Here is a 25,873-nt window from a genome sequence, read left to right on the forward strand (position 1 = left end):
AAGGACGTGCGTTTTGCTGTCAAATCACACGCTTTTGACGTGTTAGTGCACAATCAGACGCCCGCCCAAGCATAGGCTATATGAACATTTACGGCCACTCGCGATATTCCATTATTATCCAAAATTCTATTATGGAATCTTATGAGGGCGCCTACTCTAGCCTGTTAGTCCTTTAAAAAGTTATATAATATTGAGGAAATACGGAAATGATTTAGAAACGCACAACAGCAGCTATAGAAAATACCATCAAAAAAAATTTTTTTTTTTCATACCATCGCTTTGGCTGCCCCTATGCGCCGCATACCCACTTTTTGCGCCACTGATTGTAGCGACTGTAAACGTGCCCCTAATGAGCATTAAAGCCTTTAAAATCTCTTCTTCACTGGCAAATCAGTCTCAGTTTGCTGCCGGCCATCAGTGCAGATGGAGAGGGCTGGCAGCGCGATGAGCGGCATTGGTTTGTCTTCGTACGACTCCCACAGCTGGTGACCTTCATCAGTTCCTCTCTGCTAAAATCTCGGCCCCCAGCGCTCACTTCTCTTATACATCTCACATCGCAATTATGTATGTACCTGCCAGCACTGTCTCTCCGCACGCATCCATCCCCCTTTCTTGCTCTCTCTATTCATCCCGCCCTTCACGCGACCATTAGTGCCAACAGCTTAGCGGGTTGTCCCGGAGCAAGGTGACACGGCACCAGGAAGTCCGGCCCTGGACTCCATTAGCGCCAGCATTCCCGGCCTCCATCCATCCGTATGGCACTCATTTGTGTTAAACATACCAAGCGCATGCCTATTAGTTTCTGCTGCCCACAGGACACAAAAAAGCACTAATGAGATCTCCGTTGTTCCTCGTGTAAAGCAATGAGATTGAACGCGGGACAAACTGACACTTTGGTTGAAGTCAGATTTCCCTCCTGCTAAAAAGTAATCTCATTATGTCTCATATAGGATCTCAATTTTGATCGAATTTGCCAAGACTCATAAAAAGCAATGCAATTAAATGCAACGCTAACCTAGAAGTTCCCATTGTTCTCAGATTCGCAGTCTGCAACCGAAAGTCAGAGATCTCGGTTCAAGCAATGAGATTGAATGCAGAACGAATTGACGCTTTTGTTGAAGTCAGATTTTTATTGATAAGAAAATAATCTCATTGTGTCTCATATTCTCAAAGAATTTCATATCAAGTCTCAGTTTTGCTCAAATTTGACACAACTCATAAACAGCAATACGATTAGATGAGAAGCTTCTACGGTACGTTTATGAGATCTAAAAATTGTTTTTCCTTTCTCGATGAGATGGAATATAACAATGCAACTCAATGGGAATCAAATTGAGACTTTTACTTTTTTACTAAGATAAGTTTAAGAGATGCATTTATGGGTTCCCAACCTGCAATCTCAATATGAACTTCTCATCAATTTCTCCCAGGTCCAAATGATCAGATTAATTTCCCACATTTATTTTAAGCTCTAAACTATAGCCTCATTTGTATTTCTCCTCCAAACTCAACTAAGATCTCCATTAAAGGTGTTCTATAATGCTTATTTTCCATGTTCATCTTCCTTGAGTGTGTAATGTTGCTGTTTGAGCATGAAAAATTAGTTCTTCTCTATATCAGTGTCAGTATTTCTGAACTCCCTGAAACGCCTTTCTTTCGGGAACGAACACGTCACAATATTCCTCATTTAAAGGGGTGGTTGCATGCGATTTCACTTTTTTAACTTTAGTTAGTGTGTAATGTTGCTGCTTGAGCATAAACAGTATCTGCAAAGTTACAGCGCTGAAAGTTCAGTGCAAACGGAGGCCCTGTCCACACGGACACGGGTATTTTCAAAACTGCAGCTTTTTCTATGCGGTTTGGCTGTTCGTCCACACGCAAACGCAGTATCCGGTTACTGAAACCGGACTTTTTTGAAAACTCCGGCCAGGGTGAAGTTTTTTAGAAACTCTGGTTACAGCGTTGTCGTGTAGATGGTGAAACCGGAGGCTTGTTACGTCAAAATGTGCGTCGTTCTCTCCTTTGTTTGACGTCAGTTTGTGCGCCGTTATCGCTTTTGTTTAACGTTACATGAGTCGAGTCTATGCAATGGCGGACGTAGCTTTTAATAACTCTGCTAATAGCGCTTATCACATGTAGCCTATACCGATACATGCGCTGTTATCTCATTGTATTGCAGAACAGAGGCGCCAGAATGCAATGATACAACATAGTAAGGCAAGTGTGTGAAGCTTCAGTCCACTTGGGCCTGCCCCTGTGTACTGTTACCTGTCACTGAGTCCAAAGAAAACTTGTAGAAGGGTTTCACTGAGCCCATAGCATCCCTCCGCGGATGGGACCCATGTGGAAGTCAGGCAGCCAATCATAGCGCGGTTTTGCGTTTTCATGTGGATGGAGATTTTTTTTAAACCGTGCTTGTGTGGACGCGATTGCTTTTATAAACGGAGGAGGAAAAACTCTGGTTATAAAAATACCCGTGTACGTGTGGACTAGGCCGGAGATATTGTCTTTTAAAGTTATGGCAGTTTATTGACTACAAAAACGGCCGGTTTGGACTACAACAAGCTTCTTCCCGGGTTGGTGACATCATAAACACCTGCTATTAACATAAACGCTGCCCCCGCGAACACGCAACAAAGTGGGCGAAGCCACGTCGCAGTCATTACGAAAAAGAGAGAGAGCTGTTGCAGAACTACAAACTACATTTGGCCATCTAACCAATCTAAGACCATTGCGTTTTTCAGAGGGATGGGCTTCACAGAAGCAGGAAGCAAACGAGCCGTTCAAAGGACAGTGGAGACAGCGGTGTTTAAAAAAAAAAAAGAAGTATTAAGACACGTTATACTGCGCCCCATAAATACAACCAAGCCTAGAAAAAAAAACGGAACCACCCCTTTAGGTCGAGGCCGAGGCAGCCGCCCGCTAAAATGTTTCATAACTTTTAAACCGCTAATCCAATCTGTATGCTGTAGGGATGTCACAAGTATCGGTACTTCGGTACCAAGTCGGTACTGAAATTATAAAAATGTGACGATACCAGCATTTCTGTAGTACCGGTAGGACAGTCCCGAGTATATTCAGTACCCGCAGCTGCGTTCAGTGGCTTCCGTGTTTATCTAAGCGCAGGGCTCCAGACTGTAGCCCAATATATACGAGTGTCTGTGGATATTAAACTGCAAAATACTATTTAAATATTACTCCTGCATGTTCTGCGTCTCTGTGTGAATGACGGGGCGCAGAGGCGCGGGCGGGCGCCGTCTTTGTAGTCTCTGCCGTATGTCACTATCATAGACTGTAAAAAAATATATCACTATATGAGGACACTAACGCATAAACCGTCGCTTAATGAGAATTTACAGTTTCTTTTGAGAAAACCGTCATATCATGAACACCGACACTCAAAGGACTACATGGCAACCCGTCAAAATCAAAGTTCGGTTAAAAAAAATGAAATTGACGGAATATATCAGGCTACTGTTGTAGCTTACAGTAGGTTTAGCTATATGTACACTCGAGAAAAAAAAAAAAAGTTCTATATGGCACCAAAAATGGTTTGTCGTCGTAATCATAGAGGAACCACTTTTGGTGCTATATAGCACCATATCTTAACATGTTCTGTATATGGTAGCGGTGCTATATAGCACCTTTGTCAAAGAACCGCTGAAGAACCGCTGAAGAACCGCTGAAGAACCGCTGAAGAACCACTAAAGCACCAAAATTGGTGCTATATAGCACTTAAAAAGGTTCCTCTATGATTACGAGCCAAGAACTATTTTTGGTGCACTATAGAACCTTTTTTTTTTAGAGTGTAATAATAATAAGTCTCTACTAATAATACAAATTATGGCTAGATTGTTTTTCAGTTGATCTTTTTTTTATGAACAGTGTTTACTTTTAAACAGCATACAGCCTTTAAATGTTTGTATTATTTACTTATAATGATTATCATCATAAATAATAAACTTAATACATTTAATACGTTTTTTAAAAATAGTTCAATAAAAAAAACGAAAAATTATTATTATTTTTTTTGCAGTGGTTCATCTTCAAAATCTGCAGCATTGATTCGTCAAGGAAACGCATGTGGGTTGTTCCCCTGAGCCAAACAGAAACGATTGTTGATCATTGTTGATGAACCTGTTTTCACTCAAAAACGCCTAGAATAATATTATAATAAATGGCTATAACTTGCTGAGGGATTGTTACATCAAAATTTCATCTGGAAGTCTAAAACAAGTCTAACTTTCTAAAGGTTTTTTCTTAAAATTCTATTATTTTAATCCGTTCTCAGACTAAATAAATGTAAAATTGGGACTTCAAATGAGCTAGATGCAAACTTCATGTTCTCCTGTTTAAAATGAAATGTGACACTTGATGCTGGGTGAGAAGAAAATCAAAGAAAAGTAGAGGCAAGTCAGGCGCCCCAAAAATGTTCTAGGTCTTTAAGGGTTAAATAAAGGGGCGGGGCCTGGTTGAGTTAGTTGGTAGTGTGTTGAAACAAAACTGTCGGTTACGGTAAGGGGCGGGACATATCCCAAACACACTCAAAGCGCTTGACCAATCACAACACACTAATCCAGCCGACCAATCAGAGCACAGTGTGCTTTCAGAAGGAGGGGCTTCATAGAGACAGAAACTAAACAGAGTTACTGACAGACTGGGAAGAGAGGAGCCGCAACAATGGAGAATATGGGGAAATAAGGTGTTTTCTTTATCAAGATTTTGTAAAAGGGTATAATAAGTCCCCTTTAAGTCTCATGAACTCTGAAAGCACAGCTTCCAGGCAGGTTCCACAGCCTCGCAGTACCAATATCTACTCAGAGTCTGATTAATTGCTTAGTTCCCAGAGTGCCGTAGTGAACTTGAGAGTGCTTGAACGCTGGCAGATGGTGCAAATTCAAGTGGAATTCAAGGAAGTCTAGGACTGAGAGTCGTGCGAATCTGCGCCTCCCGATTCTAGCACACTCCGGTGGTTTTCCTTTAACACCCGGCAGAGCTTTAGACGTGTGTTTGTGCGCGTCCGATTCCCCGATGTCCTGATGTCAACCGCGCATGTCCGTACGCACACATTCCTATAGCACCATTACACACGAGCAGAGTGATGAATTACTTTTAATAAAGCAAACACAGTTGTTTCGTGTCCAGATCAATCTTTCTCTCAGTTGCCATGCCAGCCATTGTCACAAGTAATTGCCTAAACCCCTCGTCGTGTGAAATAGGGCTCTTTCGGAAGAAAGCTGAACTTGCTGCGGCCTCAATTTCCTACTCCAGTGCACTCTGTGCTGCAGCGGCGAGCCGCAGGGGACGGCTCGGCTGGATGCTATCGTTACCACGATCGTGCCGCCCATCCAGCGCGGCTCCCTGCGGCTCCTCACACACGCTGAGGTGACATTCCCAGGTGCTTTTCTCCTTTCGAGCAAGCGGGATACTGTCACGTCATGTGTGTGTCTCAGGCCGCGGTCCTGGAACGGGTCAGGTGACACTGAGTCTCCAGCTGGCATGGAGGCACACTCATTTGTCTCCTTTAAAATGCTTGCAAAAGCAACCATGAGCAGATTAATGACGTTTGATTAGCTTCCCACAGGAATCCAGATTAATATTCATGCAGATTAGCCCTGTTATTTTAGGCTGCGCCTTCATGCTATGAACAGTTGGTGACGGCAGTTTCAATTAAGGTTTGTTGTTTGCTTGGTCGTGTCTTAATCTCACTGCAGGCGGACTCTAAAAACTGTCTACCTTTAACCAGATCGGGTCGGAAGTGTAACCGGAGTGCGTAGAGATCAAGTAATGATATTTTATGATCAATACAGATGATTTTTGTGGTCAATAACCAATAATTGGAACACATTTTTAAAGCAGATGATTAAATGATTACTTTTTCATTATCATTTTTTTATTTATAAATTATTCAAATAATATTTAAAAAATTATGAATTTTAATAATAATAATTTAATATTATTCATTTTAATGTTGTATAGCAATAAAATAGTATAATAATAAATATTACTTTAAATAATAATAATATTAAATTATTTAAAATTTAGAGTGTAATAATACGTCTCTACTAGTAATACAAATTATGGCTAGATTATTTTTCAGTTGATCTTTTTTTTATGAACAGTGTTTACTTTTAAACAGCATACAGCCTTTAAATGTTTGTATTATTTACTTATAATGATTATCATCATAAATATTAAACTTGTACATTTAATACGTTTTTTTAAAAATAGTTCAATAAAAAAAACAAAAAATAATAAAAACATTTCGCTGTGGTACCGAAATTGGTACCGAGTACCGTACAATTTTATGGTATTGGTACCGACAAATATTACTTTAATAAATAATAATAATACTAAATTATTAAATAAATTATTAAATATATAAATAATATTATCATTATCAGTAGTAGTAGTAGTATTAAAACTAAACATATTTTAATAATAAATATTGATTTGAGTGATATTATTAATATTCTGTAGCTATAAACATTCCATAAATATTACTTTTAATCATTTTAATAAAATAAATGATAAATATTTAGTAGTAGTAGTAGTAATGGTGGTGGTATTAAAATAATAAAAAATATTTTACAAATAAATATTGCTTTTAGTGATATTATTAACCATGAATATAACTTTTAATCATTTTAATAAATAAAATTAATTATCTTTTTTTTTGTACATTTTTAGTAGTGGTGGTGGTGATATTAAAATAATAAAAATATTTTAATAATAAATATTTGCTTTTAGTGATTATTTGTTAATATTAGTCATATTTAATTATTATTAATAAATCAATAAAAAGAATACATATGAATTGTGAGACTATTGATGTTTATTATTATTATTATTATTTGTATTTTATCAGTAATTTGTGGGTCTTTATATGACAGATTGATGAAAAATAAGTGGCATTTCTTGTCTTCTGGAATAATGTGCAGTGTTAAATCCTTCACAATAAGACTAAGAATGTGCATTAAGACAATAAATGGTGATTATTTTGACTTTAACCATTAGGCTTTTTCCTGAAGGTGCCCGTTGCTGCTGTGTCTCTTTCAGCCTGTGGCTAATGACAACTCTCACAAATTGCACTTTTAAAAAACTGGAGGTAGGGAAAACTGTGTCGACCCTTGGGAATGCTTTACATGGCAGACAAATGTCATCCGGGCAAGTAAGACCAATTCTATTGACTTGCTAAAACCTCGAGTCTGTGGAGAAGTTAGTTAAATTAGCGGTTCTATATTTATACCACTGCATGTGTTGCGAATTAGGCTGTATTTGTCTGGTAATCGCATGGGAGATCTGAGCGTAAGCATTCCAGGCTAGCTTGAAACAGAGCTGCTGGACAATAACCAGCCATGAGGGGCGAAATTAAAAGCCTGTCCCAGTCTTCTCTCATCTAGCAGCATTTCCCCCCCCCTCTCTCTCTCTCTCTCTCTCTCTCTCTCTCTCTCTCTCTCTCTCTCTCTCTCTCTCTCTCTCTCTCTCTCTCTCTCTCTCTCTCTCTCTCTCTCTCTCCTGCGCTAACGCTCTCGTCCAGATCGGTTGTTTACGTGTTAGTGGACGTACAAGCTAAACATCTGCTATTTTAGTGTCCCTCGGTTTCCTGTTTCTCAGTGTCACTCAAGTTCAGTTTAGCATTCTGTGTTTGTAATCATCTCACAGACGGCCATGTTGTCCATGTGCTTTGGGTTCATAACTCCTTATATGTAGCGAATGAGAGTAAATTATGGCTTAGCTAATATTCCACATTTAGACAGAGAGCTCATCATCTTAGCAAACAAATTCCAATCAATAAACCAGATTTTTATATTTGCCACAATGCTAAGGTGTTTACCAGGGCATTGCTATGTTCTTACTATGGCATTTGTTAGCGTGTTGTTAGCATTGTTACTAGGGCACTATGGTGTTGTTTTGGGTTGCGAGTGTGTGCGAATGAGTGGTTCTTTTAGGTGTATAATAATGTTTCTTTGCGGTTTCTGGGGTGTTCTGGAAGGATAATATATTGCTGTGGTGTTGCTAGGGGGTTTTGTGTGGTTGTTAATGTTTCTGTGTAGTTGCTATGGTGTTCTGGTAGTTGTTAACATTGCTTTTTTTAGGTTGCTAGGGTGTTTTAGGTTGTTAATATGTTTCTGGGTGATAGTTAGCATGTTGAAATGAAGTTACTAGGTTCTTCTGGGTGATTAATGCGTTGCTATGGGGTAGCTAGGGTGTTCTGGTGGTTGTTAGGACATTGCTTTGAGGATGCTAAGGTGTTTTAGATTGTTAATATGTTTCTGGGTGATAGTTAGCACGGTGAAATTAGGTTACTAAGTTATTCTGGGTGATTAATGCGTTGCTATGGGGTAGCTAGGGTGTTCTGGTGGTTGTTAGGACATTGCTATGACGTTGCTATGGTGTTTTAGGTTGTTGATATGTTTCTGAGTGATAGTTAGCATGTTGAAATGAGGTTACTAGGTTCTTCTGGGTGATTAATGCATTGCTATGTGGTTGCTAGGGTGTTCTGGGGGTTATTAGGACATTGCTATGAGGTTGCTAGGGTGTTTTAGGTTGTTGTTAATATGTTTCTGTGTGATTTCAACAGTGTTCTGAGTGATAGCACTTTGCTATGAGGTTACTAGGTTCTTCTGGGTGATTAATGCGTTGCTATGGGGTAGCTAGGGTGTTCTGGTGGTTGCTATGACATTGCTATGAGGTTGCTAGGGTGTTTTAGGTTGTTGTTAATATGTTTCTGTGTGATTTCAACAGTGTTTTGAATGATGGTTAGCACGTTGAAATGAGGTTACTAGGTTCTTCTGGGTGATTAATGCATTGCTATGGGGGTGCTAGGGTGTTCTGTTGGTTGTTAGGACATTGCTATGAGGTTTCTAGGGTGTTTTAGGTTGTTGTTAATATGTTTCTGTGTGATTTTAACAGTGTTCTGAGTGATAGCACTTTGCTATGAGGCTACTAGGTTCTTCTGGGTGATTAATGCGTTGCTATGGGGTAGCTAGGGTGTTCTGGTGGTTGTTAGGACATTGCTTTGAGGTTGCTATGGTGTTTTAGGTTGTTACTATGTTTCTGAGTGATAGTTAGCACGTTGACATTAGGTTACTAGGTTTTTCTGGGTGATTAATGTGTTGCTATGGGGTTGCTAGGGTGTTCTGGTGGTTGTTAGGATATTCCTATGAGGTTGCTAAGGTGTTTTAGGTTGTTGTTAATATGTTTCTGTGTGATTTCAACAGTGTTCTTTGTGATAGCACTTTGCTATGAGGTTACTAGGTTCTTCTGGGTGATTAATGCGTTGCTATGGGGTTGTTAGGGTGTTTTAGGTTGTGGTTAATATGTTTATGTGTTCTGAGTGATAATTAGCACGTTGCTATAACGTTGCTTGGGTTGGCTTTCTGGAGTTCTGTTAGTGTGTTGCTAGGGTGTTCTGAATTACTTACTGACCCAGTTTTTCTTGTTTTAGCATCTACCAGGTGAGTCTGAGTGCTAAAAAGAATTATTCATGTTCGCTGCATAAATAGTGTGTCAAAGGGGAATTAGTTTGAATCCCTTACACCAAGCATGAGCAACAGCGCTTGACTGACTCTAATACAACTGTGAGTGTAGTGATTGTTTAAAATACTAATCCTGTGAGCGGCTCCATGAGATTTGGTGCTGATTGTTTTATAATGAAATCTAATTAATGTTAATAAAGTGGATGAGAAGTGAGACGGCATACTGTATGTGAGATTTGCGACGTGATTGGCTCGATGACTTCACAGAAATGCCTTCAGGCTTTTTCCTTTTGAAGGAATGTGTGCTGCGTCTCGACGTCGGCGTTCGGCGTTGAGATAAAAGTGAGCGGATCTCACCCGATCTGTTTCGGCTCGTATCATAGCGCTGCTGATGTAGCTCTCTTGGCCCTCTAAAGTCTTATTAATTCCCACATTTATGTTTAATACAGAATTCGTTTTTAACTACATCTGCTGATGCGTTGCTTTGTAGGGAGACGCACTGTAAAGCATCACAGAAAGATTTCCATGGATACGACTGAAAGCATGAAACATGAGCGATTTTTGCTTCTTTAATGAGGCGTCCATATGAAGTAGATTCAAGTCCTACATGTTTCAAGATGATCTTATTTAATAAGGCTGGGTGAAAAAATAACGATTTCTCAATTTGAATCGATTCCCATTTTTATGATTTTTATTGATGATTGAACAGAACATATTTCAATATCTTATTACAATAAGTAATTATTTCAATTTCAATTTCTCGCCATTTTATTACAAAATTCAAACAATAAATGTGTTTTTGTGGCTCTTTAATGTGGCTTGAAAGATTGCTGTAGCGCCAAAGAATCAAGCGGCACGTGAATAGATAATCTCATCCTCTTTAATACTAGTTATAGCACCAAATAAACATGAATGAACATCAGAAGGTATGTTGAAAGATACAGAACAACGTACCAAAATCCGTATCATGTCTCATGTAATCGCTCAATCTGTGTTTCAACCATCAGTAAAGACCATAGACTGTAAAAAAATATGGACGTAGTGTCCGTGACGTCACCCATAGGATTCTGATGAGCCGTTCTGAAGCGCAAAGCTGGCCGTTGCCATCTTGGCAGCGCGTCACTCCCGGATAACAGAAAATGGGCAAAAAGGCGGGACGTGGGCGGAGCTTAAGTGACGCGATGACTAACAGAGAGCAGATAAATGGCTATCCACCTGTCACTCGAAGTGGCCACGCCCTTAATTATGCAGAATTTTAAGGCTTTATATAATGTGAACGAATGAGTTATAAAAAAATTCACCCCCCTCACAGTTGTCATGAAGGGCAAAATTAGCCGTATAGACCAAAAGCACAATTTGTACCAGGCTCTAAACATGTTTTATTTTGCTCTAAAGTTGGCCATTTTAACATGGGGCTCAATGAGATTCTGCTCCCTTCTGGATCCAGTCCCTAGCGGCCAGTCGATTAATTGCAGTTTGAGGCACTTCCGTATTGGCTTCAAGAGAAACTGTGGGAGGTTGCCGCTTGGTAAAGACATCAATAAAACACATTGTAAACAACATGCCAAGTCACATTTACTTCAGAAAATCCATTCACTGACCATAAACTTGTTAGTCGGGTAGCTAATTTAGCCTTTTTCTATATATATGCACCATAGGCATTCATTATATATTACTGTTCTTCTGTATTTAATGTATGTTTGAATAAATATAAAAATCGGGGCTAAAATCGGGCAGTCAGAGCCAGAGACAGACACGTTCAGACACTATTCAGTGTTTTCAACCACATCATGTTTATTTTAGGTTCCACACATTTAAATGCACATGCGTACTAGCAAAAAACACACACACTGATGTCTATGGAAGCGGCAATAACAATCCGTTCAGTTATAATTTGACTACGCGTTTTATTCATATCAGATGCACATTATACAGTTAACTATATACTCTATTCAGTTTACCGGTCACTTACTTTTATGTATTTCGTGAGACGTGGATGAATTTGCGTGATGTAAATCTGACGAATACGATTCTCTGAGGCGCAAACTAACATAGCGTCGTGCATTATAGATCGACTAACATGATCATTATAAAGGGTTTTAAATGACAAAACATATTTTGAAATAAAGAAAAAATTTATAAAACGATACATCTGTCGGCTGCTGTGTGTCACGTGAGAAGCATGACGTTCTAAAATATTTAGCCAGAGAATATGGTCATATTTCTGCAAAATAATTGCTAAAACTTGAAGCTGATTAGTAGCATACCAAGAATACAGATGCTTTGCTGTTATCAGTACTGTAACTGTTATTAAATGGTTAGTTCCCCAAAAATGAAAATTCTGTCATTAATTACTCACCCTCATGTCGTTCGACACCCGTAAGACCTCCGTTCATATTCGGAACACAAATGAAGATATTTTAGTGTAAAGCTGATGCTGAGAAAGGCTTCAGATAGGCCTCCATTGGCCTTCAGTACATTCACACTCACAAGACCCATAAAAGGCACTTAAAACGTTGTTACAAAGTCCATCTCACCACAGTGGCTCTACAATAATTTTACGATGCGACGACAATAGTTTTTGTGCGCAAAAAAAATCTAAATAACACCTTTATCCAACTTGTTATTGTCTTCCGTGTGTGCCTCCACGACGCATGCGCGAGAATATGACGCAGATCCGCCGTTCGGACACATGACCCAGAAGAGATTTGTTTACAAGCAGAGGAAGACGCGAGTGTCTAAGCTGTTGAATTCTACATTGATCGTGCTTTAGGTCTCTGCGTAGTTCTCAAAATGGGGCTTAAGTGTGCATTTCAGGGATTCTCGAACGCCGGATCTGCGTCATATTCTCGCGCATGCGTCGTGGAGGCACACACGGAAGACAATAACAAGCTGGATAAAGGTGTTATTTAGATTTTTTTTGCGCACAAAAACTATTGTCGTCGCATCGTAAAATTATTGTAGAGCCACTGTGGTGAGATGGACTTTGTAACGACGTTTTAAGTGCCTTTTATGGGTCTTGTGAGTGTGAATGTACTGAATGCCAATGGAGGCCTATCTGAAGCCTTTCTCAGCATCAGCTTTACACTAAAATATCTTCATTTGTGTTCCGAATATGAACGGAGGTCTTACGGGTGTCGAACGACATGAGGGTGAGTAATTAATGACAGAATTTTCATTTTTGGGTGAACTAACCCTTTAAGTGTTAAATTAGGCCTGTTGTAGTTGGGTTAGATGGCTTAGGTTTGACTGTGAATTTGTTAAGTAAATGTGTTGTTCCCAAGGGATTCCAATTGGTGAAGGTGAAGAAGGTTAACATGCAACATTTCACTGACACGCTTCTGCGGCGCGCTGCACGCTCTCCTGATTTACTCTGAAGGTAGCCAGAGCTCTTGAGAAACAAGCTTGAAAAGTTGCCACTTCTCTGAGAAACTTCTCACCAGATGTCAAACTCTGTGATGCATCCATGGCCGCACACACTTTGATGGTTACATTGTAAGTTGCATTTTTGTAGCACTTATGCCAGACAGTGTTGGTGTAGCCGCCATCTGGCCTTGATTAATGCATTTAACAATCAATAAGTGAAGCATCTGCTAATCTGCAAAGCTCCACTCAGCCTTACTCGGTGCATTATGAACACTCTTATTACCCATAAACCCTAGATGCGAAGATCAGAACATGCCGTTGAGTAATCCAGAGCGCTTTGATTTCCACATCAGGGGTACTGAGTCAACGCGCGCTCGCTCTGAGGCTGATTCCACAGACAGGTGTGATTACAATAGTTGGTTTCGTCGGCGCGTTTGTGTCCATCATTGTGCAGCATGAGGAAGTTGTGACGGGCGGGGAATGCAGAATGCGCTGCATTGATTACGGTCCTGAAGTGTGACCTTTTTTCTGCGCATCCCTTCACAGTTTGATGCGGATCGTCGATCGATGGAACGCGTGTGATTGCACAGTAAATGTGTTTTGGCCACCTGCTGAGATATAGCTGGATATGAATGTCACGTTTTTTTGTCTCTAACTTCGGTATAAAGAAGTGTTTTGAGGAGTAGCTAGACAAAAATACACGTGCTACTAACTTAACTAGTTTCAGTAGAGCGACGGTAGTTTTAAGTCGGTCGATATGTGTCAAAAGGCTCGATTTCTGGGTTTTTTGTTTGATTTTTGTCTTTGCTGTACACAATGTGAGCCGAACACCCCCTAAACTCTTGCATCTGATTCATTTTAATGAATTATTACTGAATCATTTACAATTCATGTTTAAATGAACAATTCACTGATTCATTCCAGTCAAATATTTTGTTAAATGCTGCTATTTGTCATAGAATCACAATTATAAAAATGGAAAACAGAGTTTATTTGTAAAGTGTACAAAAGTTTTTTTCTGCCAGATAATTGCTTTTTGAATATCTGATGTATTATTAAAAAGATATCAAAATAGCTTTATTGTAGCTACATTTTATAACTAAAGATTAACTTGACTTTAAATTTTGAGTATCTACTAAAACAATTAAGTTTTAGTTAGGGATGCACCGATATGAACATTTTGGCCGTTACTGATATTTTTTTAATATTTGAAAGCCTATAATCGATATATTGGCCAATAAATGGTTGGATAAAGGTGTTATTTAGATTTTTTTTTGCGCACAAAAACTATTAAACTACTAAACTAACTACTAAACCAAATTTGTATATCATATTTGAGAGCCTGATTACAAAACAAAAGTCTCATCATTAAAGCCATGTCCCACGCACACTATTATGATGTTCTCATTATAATTTTATGTAGTCTATAGCCCTATTCGGACGGTTATTGTTTCTCGGGGGGTCATAAGGTATTTTCATCATTGACAGGGGCCAGTCTGTGATTTTATTGCCGTCCGAATCCAGAATGTCAGTGTTTTTTATTACCGTTATAGTGTGTATCTATTAATAATAATAATAATAATAGACAGATTTTCTTATCAGGCCGATAACATTAAAAATGAACATATATCGGCTGATACCGATGTGGTAGCCAATATCCCTAGTTTTAGTCTATTTTTGCCACTAGACTTGGGCTTGTGTGTCATCTGCTGTACTTTGGTCCATTAGGACAGTAAAGCATCTGTTGTAAATCCCTGTTGTATCTTTGTGGTCATTACCATCCCGCACGGCTGGTCATTACCACCATAAAGCACATCACTGGACAAGTTAGTCATTAAATACCTGCACAAATGTGCCATAATGAAGTTTTTCAGCCTATAATTATTTGGTTTTCTTTGTACTTTGTGTAAGTCAGGTGATTAGTGGCACAGTGGAGTCTGGCTCAGTAATTAGTCCTAAACAGCCTCGTTTGCTTCATCTCTTCATCATACTTTTCTCTCTGTGTTTTTAGCCAAAATCACAGCAGGTGAGGTACTGGAGGGGGCGAGCGTTGCCAGGCGAGTGTTGCTAGGCAGCCAGTGACTCCATCAGGGGGCAACGTGTACCTGCCTATAGGAATGATGTCTGCTAAGGGCACTTTTGAAAAAACTGCTCTTCAGATAGAAGGGTACATTACAAAAGAGCACGTATTGGGTCATATTTCAACTAAATTCAACTAAAAACAACAGGCAATTATTTTTGGTTAAAACCGAAAAGTGCTTTGTGAAAATATTTTGAATTTTCTTGACAATTAACACCTTTTTCCTCCAAAAAACGTATTACTTAAATATCCAGGGTGTTTGACTCTTGACTCTTTTTTTGTTGTTGTCTTTTTCAGTATTCTTAATGACTTAAATTAGATTCTCATTACTCCAATACATATTTTACTTTAATAGACTAAATACAATATATTTTGAAAAATGACAATTAAATCAGCATAAATATTAATATTTATAAATATTGTATATTTTATATATATATTTGTGTGTGTCTGTATATATATATATATATATATATATATATATATATATATATATATATATATATATATATATATATATATATATATATATATATATATATATATATATATATATATATATATATATATATATATATATATATATATACAGACAAATACACACACACATATATATGTATATATATATACAGACAAATACACACACACACACACACACACACACACACACACACACATATATATATATACATATATATATATATATATATATATATATATATATATATATATATATATATATATATATATATTTATATATATACAGACACACACACATACATATATATATATATATATATATATATATATATATACAGACAGACAGACACACACACACATACATAAATATATGTATATATATATACAGACACACACACACACATACATAGATATACATATACAGACACACACACACACACACATATATGCATGCAAATATATTTTTTACTTAACTTCAGAATGAAACTAACTCGTACACAAAAAGTTTACACATCAATAAAACAAATGCAATAAAAAAAATATGATATTCTCAGTGCTCTACAGACATCTGGTCTTCACTCACTGCCGTTACTGAGGAAATCATTTTAATTCAGCACACGCTCAAACCTCGTAATGCGCTGCAAAGCGTGCCGCTGTTCAAGTTTTCAATTGAAGTGCTCAGAAGACGTCTGAATCACGGCGGGCGGTCTTTGTGGGATTGAATCATTTTTTGTTTTGTCACTCATTTCTCTAGAACCTTGAAAAAAAAAAACTGCAGCTCTTCATTCTGAATGCTGAAAAACTTAGAGAGCTGAAGGAAGCTCAAAGTGTCATGCAGCTGAGAGGTGTGTTTGACAGTTGTCCCAGTGTTATGTCCATAGCTAGCTATGATTATATGTAACTGACTGTGGATGGAGTGTCACATTTAAGATGTCAGGTGTCAGCGCAGCGAGACGTCACACATGATCTGAACGTTTGGGTCTCCATATGTCACGCCAGCTCAGGAATCCCAGAGAAACAACACTGGATTGACACACACTGGAGGTCTGGATCATCTGACGGGTGTAGAGTCATGCAGAATAGATTTATAATGTCAAACATAGGGCCCTATCATACACCCGGTACAAAGCGACAGCAGGCAGTGTTTTTTGCTAGTTTCAGCCCGACGCAGTTTTCATTTTCACGTCCAGCTCCACGTTGTTTGAATAGCAAATGCACTCACGCCATCTGTTCGCCCATGGGCGTCTGGTCCTGAAACCAGGTGTGTTCAGGAGCATTGTTGGAGCGTTGCTATTTTGAGGAACTGAAAACGATGCATTTTTTGTGTTATTTAAAGAGTGTGTTAGTAATATGTGCCTATAGGCGGGTGCACAACACGTGTACACTCTGCTTATCACACACACAGGGATGCGCAGCAGCACACACACATTTTTAAATATTAAAAATGGAAGGATTTCTCTCTGGACAAGCGTTCAGTCTTTCCACTCGCAAATTCCTCCATGTAAATAGCGAATCCGCCGTGGTGCGAGCGCAACTGGCTTTTAAAGGGAATGGGAGATGAGACTCTGATTGGTTTATTCCATGTTACGCCCAAAACACACCCATGACTCATTAAGAGACGAGGTACGACCCTTTTGAACCATGTGCCTGGCACGCAGACCATTTTTTCCATCGTCAAACTAGCAAAAGTGGATTCGGACACGCCCTGAGTGCACCTGTGCCATGAGCTTCAGACCATGAGCTCAGATCATTAAAATAGGGCCCATCGTCAGTCCCTCCAGAAAAACGCGATTATGCGATCGCATTATTTAATGCATAATCAGCCAAAGTCCGCATATTTATGCGGGGGCCGCATTTTTTCAAATACGCCGTACTTTCGCCTCGTAAATTCCCTATTTCCGCGTGCAAAATATGCGGGCTTACATGATTTCATAATCCCTGCATTTTCGCTGCAAAAAAGTCATATATATTAGCAGAAAGTTGCATTTTTTTTTGTTTACTTCACATAAGAGCAGCTATTTCCCCCTAATGCCATGGGAACGCTTTGAAGCGACGTAATTACCCGTATCGCCAAAGTCACGTATTTCAGCAGTTTGACACGCGATCCGAATCATGAATCGACTCGCTGATTCATAACGCTTCGAAGCGTCATGATGCTGTTTTTTGAATTCGGTCATCACTATAGAAGTCGTTATTTAGGTTTTAGCACAAAAACTATTCTCGTCGCTTCATAAAGTTATTGTAGAACCACTGTAGTGAGATGGACTTTGTAACGACGTCTTTAGTGCCTTTTATGGGTCTTGAGAGTGTAAAGTGCATTGTGCCAATGGAGGCCTTTCAGACCATCGGATTTCAACTAAAATATCTTCATTTGTGGTCTTACGGCTGTCCAACGACATGAGGGTCAGTCATTAATGACAGAATTTTCATTTTTGGGTGAACTAACCCTTTAAGAGATTGCACTTTGTGCATTGGAAGCACTCAAATGTCTGTTTTGTAAAGCTACCTCTGTAAAACAGGAAGTTATTCATTCATTTTTTCAGAAGTTGTAGCATCTTCCTTTTGTAAAGCTACAGAACTTGTTTGACTCAATGCTTTGTAAATTGTGCCATGTGTTTATTAAGGTCTTCAATAAAACAAGATGAGAACAAGAAGGACTGCATAGTGTCACTACTATATAGGGGTGAATTCAGGTTGATTGGGACACTTTTTGCCATTGAGATGACTGGGAAAAACTGTTCCATTCAAACTGAATATAGAATTTAAAGATTTCTAGCTTAATGATTCTGGTTTATTAAAGATTTGCGTAATTGCGGTTCCATTAGAATCACCAAACGAAATTGCAAATATATTATGATCCCTACAGGTTTCCTAAATACTCCTCCTGGCTTTTTATTGGTTGGTCAAACAAATAGTCCCGCCCCCAAACTCACATCATTGGTTTAGTCAGGGTTTGGGCTGGACAAGACTAACAAACAGAGCATTTACACTTTTGAAGTATTTTTACATTTGACAAAAATTGTGAATCACCTTTAATAATTCCTTTTTGGTCTTTTAATACATATTTTAAAAGCCACTCTGATTCAGCGATTGAGTGATAACGCACGAGTTTGAAATGATTCATAAGAGTCATTTGTTTGTGATTCAGACTGTTCTGGTCATGCTGTTTGTTGTTGCGTGCAACCAGTAAGGATGATAAAAGTGTCTATTTAGCATCATATTTAATTCAGATTATTTGCCTTTCTCTGTAGATTCGAGTGTTTAGTATGACTTTCTATCCACATTAGCACAAGAATCCTGATGTTTAAGAATCTGTTAATGGAACTGAATGTCATTAAAATCATTCCGTTCCAGTGTTTTGTTTTGTTTTTGAAACGCCTGCTTTGTTCAGCTCAGGGCTTTTTTCCCCCTCTTTGCATGTAATGGGAAATTAAATACTTAAAGTTAATAAAGTGAAATGAGAGGTGGAGAGGCTGGTGTTGTGTTAGCGGGAATGAAAGCGATGCCGGATGAAATCACATTGCCGTCGGCTGGGAATTCAGCGACCAATTAGAGCTTTCGGATTCAGCGGAGAGACGCAACGCAGCGCCCGGCCTGTCATTTAATCAACTTTATTCTCATTTAAAACTGACGGAGTGCAAGTGCACTGTTTGCTTATGTTAAATAATCACGCGTTTGTTTCACTCTCGCTAAAAGAAAAACACATTTGCTTTGAAATTGCATTACAGGAATAGGATTGAATCCAGCCGTCTGAAACAAACCCCCGAATCCATTTGCCTCCGGGCATATATTGATGTCGGAACCTAAAAGCGCTCGACGTGCATACGTACAGCGGCCGAGCGCGTCCAATCCCGGCGCAGTGAGCCGTATACAAAGAGGCAATTAATATCGAGCCGAGCACGGTGGCCTGCGACGTCCTATAATAACACGGTTAGACCAAAGGTTAATGTGTTGAATTCAATATGCATCCCCATTCGTTTCAATGAAGCTGTCCGAAGAAAACAGAGGTAGTCTGTAATCAAAGGCCTCCCTGTGCAAAGTGAAATTAATTATAGGGGCCTTCATAAATTCAATGTCATGTCTTAATCTTCCTCTGGTCCCCCGCCCAACCGCTATCAGCTCGGCTGGAAGTGGGTTGTACGCTCCGGCCGATCTAATAAACGGCTGTGTGAGATGATAATTGTGAATGAGCTTTATGTCAGTGGAGGTTCCTGTGCCGCGTGGACTGGAGAAACGTAGTCAAACGCAGTGGAAATGATGGTGTTTATCAGCCCATCTCCCTCACGGTGAATATAGAGAGGACATTATGTGTTCCGGGGAGTGAACTGCTGTGATATTTAATACAACTGAGCGGTCTGGCGTGCATCGCACCATCAAAATAACAGCAGCCTCTTTTGAAAACATGAATGCATGCATGTCTGAGATACAGTGTGATGTCCAGGCCAGCACCTACAGCATAGACACGCTCTAAACTTCCTAAATGTGATTGTTTAGCATACATTTACTGTTGATCTTTACAGTAAGAAGATATGGCGCAAATTCAAGTCTTTTGGATTTTTAGGGGCCAGGCACCTATTGTAATCGTTTTTGTTCTTCTTATTATTCTTTGTTTCTGCTTCTTCTTCCACCATGGGCTGCTCATGGTAAAAAGTTGTGAAATTTGGCACACTTATAGAGGACAGTCTGAGATGTCACCATAGCAAATTTTGAGTCTCTAACTCAATCCCATCCCTCTAGCGCCACCACCTGTCCAAAGCTTGCCTTATGTTTGTCCTAATAACTTTTGAACCGTAAGGGGTAGAAACAAAATATGACGTTATTTTCCATCATGAAAGCGAAAAACCTACTTTTCCGAACTCCTCCTAGGAGAAATTCAACACAAATTGAACCAGATCGTCTTTAGACCATGCCGACAAAAAGTTATGGAATTCAAGTTGATTCGTCAAACCTTTCTTGAATAACACAAACAAATTATACGAAGAGCTTGCGAAAATGACCCAAGGCCGTATCTCTGCAATGCTTTATCATATTCAGATCAAACTTGGTACATATCATCATAAGCATGAACTGATGCTACATGCTAATGCAAAAATTTGTGGATTTCGTGTCCATAGATGAAACCGTTTTGTACACCGCAGCAACAAAGTTGATGGCATGATGCCAAAACGACTCTGAGACTGTATCTCAGCAATGCCTTGATATACTGACACCAAACTTTGTATTTGTTATGGTCCCCTCACTCTGACCACACCACATTTTGTAACTCGCCATCTATTGGTTGAAAGTGATAAACCATTAAATCATGATTTTTCAGCCATTTTGCCTAAACTCATCTTAAAATGCCTTTAATTGCTCATTGTTGCAGTTGGTCTGATACTCCCAGCCATTTTGGCATGTCTTATCGTCTTCTTTGTGCTTGGCCCCGATTATTGCAGCTTGCAGCTATATTTTCAGCTTGTTTTGTCATCTAGCAGGTGAAAATGGTGCATCTGATCACTTAGTGAAATAACAACACCTCTCTGTAACACTTCTCAATAAGGAAATGTTAACCTTACTGTAAAGTGTTGCCTCTCCTTCAAGATACATGATTCATCTGAATGGGTTTCTCACTAAAGGCTGTGACAGTAAGCCAACGTTCAACAATTAGCGGCTCCAAATGCTGACTGTTTGTCGGCTTGGCCAAAAATCTGCACTTAAACACACCAAAAGGAATACAGGCAACTGTCAACTATACATGTACGTGTAAGGAAATAACTCAGAAGGTATCAATAGTTTATGTACAGTAAACTAGGACTGCAAATATACAAACCACAAACAAAGCAGTGCTTGTTTATTTTGAACATCAATCATGCATTACTTTCTTCATTCCAAGCGGCTCATGTTATGGAAATATTTGTGTAATGCCCAGGTAGGATGATGTTTGCTAAATTATTACATGATATTGGTAAACAACAAATCTGAAATTGTACAGTTCTGCCGTGCAGTTCCTCAGGGATCGGTCTTGGGTCCTATATTGCTTAGCATTCTTAAATGCTTCCGTTGGAGAAAATCATTAGGAAATATGGATTAAGGTATCACTTTTTTTTTGCTGTAGATAACCAAATTTATATTATCTCCACATCTGATATTACTGTCAGCTCTACAATTCTCTCGGAGTGTGTGCAGGAAATCAAAACATTGATGCACCATAATTTTTTTTTGTTTTTTTTTTAAGTTTCAGAGGTTCTTCTTATTGGCACACCAGCAGCTATTCACAAAGATTGTACTTTTAATTGATGATTATGGATGATTTTCCATCTACTCAAGCTCGTAACCTTGGTGTGATGTTTGCCACTCATCTGACATTAGACTCACATATTAAAAATATCACAAAATCTGCATTCCATCATTTCAGAAACATTGCTAGAATTAGTCCCTACCTCACCTTACCTCAGCCTGACGCTGAAAGGCTTATTTATGTATTTGTTACTTCCAGGATTTATTATTGTAATGCACTATTTGTTGGTTTACCACTTTATGCACTATTTGTTGGTTTGTGCATTTTAAGCTGCTTTGTAGGAAGTCGTCAGCACTGTTGATGGGCAACACCATCATGAATATGATCCAGAATGTGTGTTTTTTTTTTTCCAGAAACGCTTGTTCAAGGTTCATTGAAGTGGATAGTAACACTGACATGCTTTCTTTTCTGCAGGCATACTTCCGACAGGGTGTTGCCCTTCAATACCTGGGGCGCCATGCGGACGCCCTGGCCGCCTTCGCCTCGGGACTGGCCCAGGACCCCAAGAGCCTGCAGCTGCTGGTGGGAATGGTGGAGGCCGCCATGAAGTCCCCTCTAAGAGGTACATAGTGTGTGTTTGTACTAGCTTTGGGCTCAAATTCATAAAAGCGTCCTCATAAATACAGTAAAACCTCTGATTTGTGAGAAAAAAAGGGTCCTGAATGGGCCACATGATGTCTTATATGAAATCTAAAAATCCCTAAGGATGAATAGTGCGTAAAATCAAGATACAACATGCTGTTTTGGGCTCTTCTGCTGATGATTCAGGGCCACTCAGCATTTTCACTGGCCACAATTTTGACATCAATACCATTGGAAAAAACTGACATATAGATATTGTTAATATTATCTCATAATTTGGCAGCAGGCTGCTGTCACTTTAAGACCTGACGCATGGATGCATTATACTGTTACACATGCATTATAACAAAACTGTGTGTTTACGTGAATACTCTCAAAATTATTTTGTGTGTATTTGACTGTTTAAGCGCAATAAGCAGCGAAAAAGAACTTAAAGGAACACTCCCCTGTTTTTGAAAATAGGTTCATTTCCCAACTCCCCTAGAGTTAAACAGTTGAGTTTTACAGTTTTCGAATCCGTTCAGCCGATCTCCGGATCTGGTGGTATCACTTTTAGCATAGCTTAGCATAGATCATTGAATCTGATTAGACCGTTAGCATCTCACTCAAAAAAATGACCAAAGAGTACCATGAGTGCAGCGGCGCAATGATATTACGCAGCACCTGAAAATAGTCCCCAGCGCTCTAGCTCTCTGTGTAAGCAGGTTGTCACGTTGGTTATGTTGACGGAAGTGAGCCTATTTTCAGGCGCTGTGTAATGTCATTGCGCCGCTGCACTCATAGTACGCCAGCAAAGCTCCTTGATTATTACGCAGGAATGAGAGTATAGTTGCTAGCCATATCGTCCTAGAACATTTTCCGTCTGTCTTGGTACACGATGTAACTACAGAAGAGTCAAGTTTTAAATAGGAAAAATATCGAAACTCTTTGGTCATTTTTTTGAGCGAGATGCTAACGGTCTTATCAGATTCAATGATCTATGCTAAGCTATGCTAAAAGTGCTACCGCCAGACCCGGAGATCGGCTGAATGCATTCAAAAACGGTGAAACTCAACTGTTTAACTCTAGGGGAAAATTAGCCTATTTTCAAAAAAAGTGGAGTGCTCCTTTAATTTAGTGCTGAGAGGCGGCTTTATTTGCGCACACTTTGGGTGTGAATGAGTACAATTTCAGCAAAATACACAATCCCACGCTGATATTCAAGCCCTGTAACAGCAACAACATTCATCTGGAGAAAATTAAACTAGTGAGTGATGGGAGGCGGGTTTGTGTGTCAAATCGTTGTGTGTCAAATCTATAATTTTGACAACACGACATTGCACTGAGTTTATTATTTCAGATGCCTTTTACAAAGACTACAATTGAAAGATGTATATATTTAATGTATTTTTCAACGTTAAACGTTACAACGTTACACGCCACTGCTGAAATAGGGGGAACACGTCAAAACTACGAACGCAAGGCAAGTGGACTTTGACCTGAATACCAAAACTACGTCTGGGAAATAATAACGTGAAGCGAACGAACAAGTTCAGACAAGACTAAGGTGACATTTAAGGGATAATAATCAGGGCTTGACATTAACAACCGCCGTTTGCGGGTGTAAGTTAACGTTATTTCGGCTGCACACTAGCCACTCTGCTGTTGAACTTATTTTAGTCTTCTCAAAAGCCGTCTGTTATAATCGCGTTGCGCATTATAACCACTCACACGTGTTTATATTGAGTTTATGAATGCAATGTCTCATAAGCAGAGGCGTTCAGATTATCCGGAATTTTGTTCAGAGCGCGCGCCGCTCACACGCTGAAATCTACACTAAAAGCAGAGATGTGTGTGTGATGTACGCAAGAGATTCACTCATCATACAGAGGTTGACTGTTTTTGTTCTATTTCAGCAGCGAAAATAGTTTCAAACAAACACAGCAGAAGCACAGCGCCTCTGATATGACTGGCATAACGCTGGCGAATTTAGGGACCGTCTCTAAAGTTACACACAACATTGGTAACGTTATACAGGTTTGAAACTTTAATAGCATTTGAAGAGAATCACAGTCATAAAACTGTCTGTAAAGTGATCATCTAGGTGTCAGGTATGATGCAGACATTTTGATATTTAATAAAATAAACTGTCAAATCATATGGAAATATGGATATGCATTATTTCACTAGGATACTGTTTGGGCTGTTACACAAAATATGCTAGATTTAAATGCATCACTGCTGAACACTGATGAGAATATTGCTTGAGAATATATCTACAGAGATAATATTATAGATTATATTTACGAGAAATTATTATTATTTATGCGTTGCTATTGACGACGGCCATTATAAGGAAGAAAATCCCACAGAATCTTGCTTAAAAAAGTGCATAGAGCTGCTTTAGTTTGTTTGTTGATTTTCAAATATAAAACTTGAACAAAACCGTGATAATATTGATAACCGTGATAATTTGGGTCACTATAATCGTGATGTTAAATTTCCATACCGTTTCATCCCTAATTGGAACCTATATATAACAATTTATACATTTTGTAATCCTACAAGAGCAAAGAAGAGGAGCCCCAATGACCGCAAGATCCAGAGAAAAAGAGAGAGAGAGCAACAGTTCCAATCTTCTTTTATCTATTCCTTGACCATGTGACTGAAACCAAATGTATAAATTTAAAATGACCAATCAGACCAAACTCAAACATGACATTCAAACTGACCAATCAGACCAATCGTCCCCCACTGTAAAGGTGTGCCACCCATGTGGCCTCTCTTTTGTCTTCCAGATGGCCCTTCTGATAAGGAAATGGGGGTTGACAACAGTAAAGCAAATTTCTTTGTTGGATTTCAAATATCAAATATCTTTGATTATTTTCAATTCCTTCCCAGTGAAAGACGCTGCATAACCCGAGAAACTGTCCAGCTGCACTCGGTTTCTCCAGCTGCCTGTGGCGGGATGATGTGTGTGTGTTTATGTGCACGTGTGTGTCTGTATAGCACATCCTCTGACCGGCCGCTAGCTGTAGGTGTTTGAGAAATGCTTTTGGGATGCTGGATGTAAATCGTAGTCTTGGAATAAACAGGGTCATGCAAACAGCCGCTGCTCTGGGAGGACATCCAAACGGGGCCGTTTTATCTGCTAATTATGTCCCGTATTTCGCCCTGTTGTCCCTCAGTGCCAGACGCGCCACGCTGAGCCACGGAGAGAGTGGATTATGTTGAACAGTCTCTCCAAATCGGCTCCGGGCAGAGAGGTGATCGCTCGCAGCCCCTGGGCTCGCTGATAACAAGAGACTCGCTTTCTCCCGCTCTCTCGCTTCCTCTCATCCTTTTATCGCTTTTATAGCGCCCTTGTGTGAGGATTTGCATGTGGGATTACCTAACTTTAATTTAATTGTTCCCTTCTCGGCTTCACACCATCAGAGGTGCCATTCAAAGCCCTTCCGCTAAGACGAGAGGTGAGACGCCGCAGAAAACTGAGCCGATTGTGTTGGGCTGCTCGTGGAGGATAACAGACCTTAGGTTTGTGTTGGGAAGTTGCAGACTTGTGAAATCACACTCGGGATAATCTCAGCACTTGCCGGATGACTTGTGCCGGTTGAGTTGGTTAGTTCC

The 25,873-nt window shown here is 39.3% G+C and overlaps 1 protein-coding gene across 3 annotated transcripts in view; it reads left to right on the top strand.

Annotated features, from left to right (window-relative positions):
- ttc28 (tetratricopeptide repeat domain 28) overlaps positions 1–25,873 on the top strand; it is a 442,541-nt gene that overhangs the window by 259,264 nt on the left and 157,404 nt on the right. For all 3 annotated transcript variants that reach the window (XM_079805114.1, XM_079805115.1, XM_079805116.1), the window contains one exon: positions 22,100–22,247. In XM_079805114.1, the coding sequence (XP_079661240.1) occupies positions 22,100–22,247 (148 nt within the window). The remainder of the gene's footprint in view (positions 1–22,099; positions 22,248–25,873) is intronic.

The sequence above is a fragment of the Gobio gobio genome (genome assembly GCF_949357685.1).
Source record: "Gobio gobio genome assembly, chromosome: 22".
In the NCBI taxonomy this organism is placed as follows: domain Eukaryota; kingdom Metazoa; phylum Chordata; class Actinopteri; order Cypriniformes; family Gobionidae; genus Gobio; species Gobio gobio.